The sequence below is a fragment of the Hipposideros armiger genome, unplaced genomic scaffold (assembly GCF_001890085.2).
Source record: "Hipposideros armiger isolate ML-2016 unplaced genomic scaffold, ASM189008v1 scaffold_423, whole genome shotgun sequence".
NCBI classification, from domain to species: domain Eukaryota; kingdom Metazoa; phylum Chordata; class Mammalia; order Chiroptera; family Hipposideridae; genus Hipposideros; species Hipposideros armiger.
The window spans coordinates 1,119,298-1,125,297 of NW_017731773.1; the positions used below are offsets into that span (position 1 = coordinate 1,119,298).

The following is a 6,000-nucleotide window of genomic DNA, read 5'->3' on the forward strand; positions in this document are numbered from 1 at the left end:
CCTCTCCCACCCTTGGACCCAGGTGAGAAGCGGACCTCGGACACCGTCTACTCCAAGCCACGACCCCCATTTCTGCTCAGCTCACTGGCTTCAAATCCGCAGACCTGAGTTTAAGTCCCAGCTCCCCACACACAAGCTGGGTAACCGTGGGCATGATTTAACTTCTCTGAGCCTCAGGCTCCTCAACTGTAAAACGGGAATTGTGCTTTCCTACAGAGTTGCTATCAGGATGACAAAACGCTGCATATATCACTCCAGACCTGACCCCCCACCTGCTGGGGCCCTGCCCATGTCTGGTAGGGAAGAAATGGGATAGTCTGCGTGCTTCTCCAAACCATTGGCCCCTTCCCTGGAGCTGTGCAGTGGTTGTAGCTGAACAAGGCAGGCTCAGGTCCTGCTAGTCAAATCCAGGCACCAGTCAGAACTCTGCCACGTTTTTGCTGTGTGACCTTGGGCAAGTCAGTCAACCTCTCTGAGCCCCCACATCTGTAAATGGGAAAACTGCACAGGTAGCTGCAAGTATAACACATAATGCTCACAAGTCTATGAGGAAGGATTAGGAAACTGAAGTGCAGAGAAGTTAACTTTCCCACTCAGCTAGTAAGCCGTGGGGCTTACTAGCACCTTAGCACTCTGGGCCTGACTTCACATTAAGAGTAGCAAACGTGTATTAGATTATCTGCCATGTGCCAGGATCTATTTAAATGCATCATACACATCACCTCATCTTATCTTCTTTATAGATGAGGAAAAGGAGGCACAGAGAGGTTCAGGAACCTTCTCAACATCACACAGCCAGTGAGCATAGAGTCAGAAACCACACCCAGGTAGCCTGGCTCTGACTTCATGCTTTAGTGGCCACTAGTCACAATAAGCAGAAGATCTGAGTGCAAGGCCTGCAAGCACCGTCCCTGACCCTACAGAAACCTAGGAAGGTCCAAGGTGCTTGTCTCAATGTACAAATGAGGCAGTGACAGGCGCTGGAGGCCACGTGGCCCATAGGTGGCAGGGCTAGCACCTGGACCTCTTGTTTTTGTCCTTCTGCCTCTCCCACTGACTGGGCCCACTGAGGCACGGTACAAAATGGGATAAAATCCTGGGCCCAAATAATGGCCATCCTTGAAGTTGCTTTTCTCCAAAAAAAACCAAACCAAAAACCAAAAAACAGCTTCCTCATGATATAAGCAGAATAGATGATAAGGTGGCTTCTGACACATGCTGCCCTTTACCAAGTGAAGGGTCTTGAGAACCAGGGTCCTACACACCGTGGGCCGGCCGCCCTGGGCTGGGCCCAGCACACGAGTGTGAAGGACCCCATGTTTCCTCTGTCCCGTTTCGCATGCCACCCCCAGAGTGTGTGTGTGTTTTGCATCAGGCAGGGGCTGGCTGCTCTCAGATTTTTGTTCACCAGCCCTGTCCTGAGGAAGAGGGCCTGTTTGTCACACATTCTCAGCCTTAATCAGAGCAGAAAGGACAAAGAGGACCCCTTGGCGTGACCGCACTGATCTCCAGCTGGACCTGGACCAGCTCGTGGCCATATCCCTCCCTTCTCTCTTCCAGGGCTTCTGTTTGTTCCCTAGTCCCCAGGCCCCATCCTGTCTTTCCCAGCTCCAGCGCCCTTTGCAGCTGGAACTCCTGGGGGACTAGAGCACGAGCACACTGGCTGCTCTGAAGCCTCTACTTGCGTCCTTAAAGGAGCTCATGACGCAGGGTCCAGCTCACAGGCCGGGATCTGGACCCTCCCTGAGGAGCTGCGTGTTTGGGAGAGGAGCCAGCAAGCCACCTCACCTCCTGAATCACCCTTGCGTCCAGACCACGAGGCCAGGGCTGTGCTGGGGCTCGGAGACTGACCCAAATAGAAGTCAGGCCCAGGCCAGGGCAGTGGCTTGGGGCTGGTTCCATCTAGCCAGAAGGAAGGTCCCAGAGGGTCTGAATTTGTTCAGTATGTTTTGATGGCCACCTGGGCCCTGGAACCAGGGAGGTTCCCTTTGTGTCTGCTGCTAGACATTTTCGGAGAACTGGAAATAAAGGGCCACTATGGGACCCAGAGAGGAGAAACGGCTGGCCGAGTGAGTGAAATCATCGTGCCGAGGAATAAAAACAAAGAACGATTTCAGTTTTCACAGAGAATCTGGCACCTAACTAAAGAGGACATGGTTGTCCTGGCAACAACTGCCATGGAAACAGGAGCTATTTCAGAGCATCAGGCTGGCTTTCATTGGAGGAAAATGCTGATTCAGGTGACAGCATCCCTCCTCCCATCTCCATCTTCACTGCCCCCAGGCCTCCCTTCCCCCATCCTTTTCAGGGAGGGATGGGGCATCTCCCCCACTGTGAGCAGTGAGGGTATTCCTGGTGCTGCAAGGGTGCCAACACTTGCTGCTCCAGCCTGGGGCCCATGGAAGGGCTGTGACCCTTCTCTGGGGCCAGGCTGGGTGGGTAAGGGGCCAGTCAGCTGTCAGTCCCCCATCTTAGGAGGCTGAGCTGAGACCTACCTTCCAGTCGGTGTCCGTGGCCAAGAGGAAGGTGTCAGAGTTCTCCTAACGGAAGGCAAACAGAGGAGGTGGGGGTTAGGCCCAGGCTGCAGGGGTAGGGGAGTGGGGAAAGGGGGACACAGGGGCTCGACCTTGAGCAGACTCACTCTCCGTTCCCCATTCCATCTTAATGTTAACAAAAGTGACCCAAAGCCTCCCAAGCTCCAAGCATCGGGCTAGTAAGTGCATAACGGATGAACCTATGAGCAGCTACTCACATCAATTTTCTCTACTCATTTAAAATGTGAAGATTTCCCTTTGACAGCAGAGTAGGGTGAGGCTCAGAGAGGCTGAGTCACAGGGCTAGAAAGTGATAAATCTTTGAGTCCAAATCCTTGTTGTTGGTCACTGTCCTGTTCCCCCACAGATGGTTTTCAAGGTCTGACTATCAGGACACACGGACAGAGGCCGGGGAAGGCCATCAGAGTGGGGCATGACTGCCATACCCACTTTAGAGATGGGACAGCGGAGGCCCAGGCAGCGAGGGAGGAACGAGGGGCTGTTCTGGCCTGCACAAAGGAGCTGGCTGGGCCTGCGGAGGCGGTGGCAGCTCTCCCGCCGTTCCAGGCCTGCCTGCTTCGCTTTCTCAGCCCACCAGGCCCCGGTTTTGGGCTCATTTGCTGACCAGCATGAGTCTGTGATTGACACCCATTTCTCCCACTAAATGCAGGCACTATGAGGGCGGGGCCACGTGTGACTCTGCTCTCAGCACAAAGCCTGGCATGGAATGGGCTCCCCAAAGACAAGAAATCTGGATGAACAAGCCTCACTTAGAGAATGAGAGGAACGTGGCTCAGACACACCCACTCTTCACTAGACAGCAGAGATGGAGAGCGGAGGAGTGGAGGCTGAACCTGTGTGTTCAGACACCCTGCGCCCTCTTTGGGTCTGATTTGGGGAAAGAAACCTCATGGGAGATGAGCATAAGCCCAGCCTCCGCTTTGACTCCTACTGTGTCTGTCTAGAAACTTCTCTACTGCCCTCTGCTCAGCTGTGGGCAGGCCACTTGCCTCCCAGCCTCAAGGTCCACAAGGATTAAGCGAGAAGCACAGTGTTCACTGTTATTGCGTCCTTGGGGCTGGGCTGTCCTGCACTGGACTCTGGATGCCACACATGCTCCATAAACTTCTACTGAATAAACAGGTGGATAAATGAGACGATCAGATTAGAACCAGGATGTTCTCAGGATACAGCAATAGAAGGAGATGGCCACTAATGTGCAACAGGAAGGAAGACGGCCCCAAGTCACGGGAGAAGAAAAGGAAAAGAATGAAAACCACCAATTCTGATGTTTTGCTCTCCAAATAAGGAAGGACAAGTTCAACCACCTGCACTTGGCACTTGCGGCGAAGCGGGTGGTAGAGAGAACCAGGTGCACGAAAAGGTCTCACACCCAAAGAGGAAGCCCAGGCTTGGGGGACTGTGACTGTATCAGGATACAGTCACATTGTTACTGGCTGTAACGATGGCTGTCCTCAGACCTCACCTCCTGGTGCCCTGCTGAGGTGAGGGGTGCAAGAGACAGGCCCAGGGCGTGTGCCCTCAGCACCCCCCGTACCAGCAGCAGCATCTCTGTGCAGGCTGCCCTGTAACCCTCACACCTCAGCTCTTGTGATAGGTGCAGGGGTTCCCCTCACAAGAAGGCTGGTGGGGGGGAGGAGGGACTTTTCAGAAAGTTCTGAGAAACTTCTTTCTTCTGAGCTGCATCATAGCCTATAACTTCCACCTGGCCCATCATTACTGAGTGCCTATGATGCTGTGCTAGGAGCTGGGAGGACCCACAGGGTCCATGCTCCGGACGCCTGCAGGGCGCGGCCCGAGTGTGGTGAGTGCTCGGGCACAGAGCATGTTGGGGTGTCATTATTAGACCTGGTGGTCAGAGCAGGCCTCTCTGAGGACGGGGCATTGGAGCAGAGCCTGAATAAAATGAGGGACCAGCCCTGAAAAGTCCTCGGCTAGCGTATCCCAGGCAGAGGGGACAGCTGGGAATATGATCAGCTTGTTCCAGGAAGAGCAATGAGCCAGAGGCAGGAGAGGTGAGCAGGGGAGAGAGTGGAGGGTGGGGTGCAGGTCTCGTCCTGGGCCCCAGGAAGGGCTGTGGCTTTACCTCTCAATGAGATGGCAGCCACGGACCAGCTTTAAGCAGAAGAGTGACATGATGTATTTTCAGAGGGGTGGGCAGAGCAAAGGGGCCAGTGCGGAGGCTCCTGGAAGCATCTGAACAAGAGATGATGGGGGCTTGACCAGGGAGGGAGTGCGATGAAAATAAAGGGTCTGCAAAAGGTACATTTTACAGCTCACCAGCCACCCCTGACCATTCCTGGGGGGTTGCCCTCAGATAATCTGGACTTAGAAGTTAACTCAGGGTTCTGTCTTAAAGATAAGACTGTACCCTTTTGGGGGCAGGGCTGCCGGCCTCATGGGGTTGGGCCCCGGGAGCCCCAGCCAGCTACTCTGTCCCAACACGTGGAGCTCAGTGGCACTTGGGCTCACTTCCTTCCTGGGGGAGGCTGGGGGAGGCTGGGGCAAGGCAGAGACCAGTTCAGGGGCGCGGCTCCTGGCCTCTCCATCTGTAAATTACGGACAGGGGCTGGGAAGCACAGCCAGCAGAGACCCCCAGCTCTGAGGCCCCAGAATTCTATGAGCACTGCTTTTCCTTGGAGGGAGGGAAAAGAAAGGGGTCCAGGTGTCACTGCAACAAGCAAGTGTGGGGTAGAAATAACTGGAATTTAACACCTAGAGCCCCAGTGAGGGCCCTTGGGGACAAAATAACAACCTCAAGTGCCTCTGCCCACTGCTCCTGGAGGCATTGTTGGTGACACTTGCCCTCATATCTCCGAGCTTGTAAGGAAAAGACCGAGAAGCTGCAGACTAGGACTGGGCCCCAGCAGATGGGGAAGCACCATGCCCTGGCTGGAAGCAGCACTGACCAGCGGGGACCCTCTTGGGGTTCAAGGGCCTCCTAGAACAAGGGGTTGAGTCAGACTTCATTCCTGATGGCTGTGTGACCTTGGCCAAGTGAATTGACCTTTCTGTGCCTCGGTTTTTCATCATTGAAATGGGAGTAACTCTCCGAAAAGAGCCTCCCAGCTTCAAAAACAGCCAAAGCCACAGCAAGGTTGGCTGGATGTTAAGCCTGGCCAGGAGCGCTTCCAAGGAAGGGGACCAGGCTTCTCAGGGTGGCCTGTGGGTTCCTGGTGCGTGGCTAGCCCCCTTAAAGGGTCAGTTCAGCACGCCAGGAGGGAAAGCGCGGTTTCTTTCTTGGCCACGAGGGGGCGCCCTTCGCCCCAGGACCGCAACGGGGAGACAGACTCACCAGCTCCGCGGCGTCCTGGCCCCGGAGCAGAGGCTTCTCCTCGGGGAATCGCAGCTCCTGCAGCCCAGCCATGGTCACGTCGTGGAGCAGGAGCCCTGGAGAGGGAGGGCGAGGACGAGGGTTGGGGCCTGATGCGGCGGGGACGTCCGG

General features: G+C 55.3%; 1 protein-coding gene across 6 annotated transcripts in view; it reads right to left on the bottom strand.

The window, feature by feature from the left end:
- NDRG4 (NDRG family member 4) overlaps positions 1-6,000 on the bottom strand; it is a 45,392-nt gene that overhangs the window by 14,109 nt on the left and 25,283 nt on the right. For all 6 annotated transcript variants that reach the window (XM_019664472.1, XM_019664473.1, XM_019664474.1 and 3 more), the window contains exons 2-3: positions 5,851-5,945; positions 2,496-2,540 (exon numbers count right to left, since the gene is read on the bottom strand). In XM_019664472.1, coding sequence (XP_019520017.1) covers positions 2,496-2,540; positions 5,851-5,922 — 117 coding nt within the window. In that variant the 5' untranslated portion in view covers positions 5,923-5,945. The remainder of the gene's footprint in view (positions 1-2,495; positions 2,541-5,850; positions 5,946-6,000) is intronic.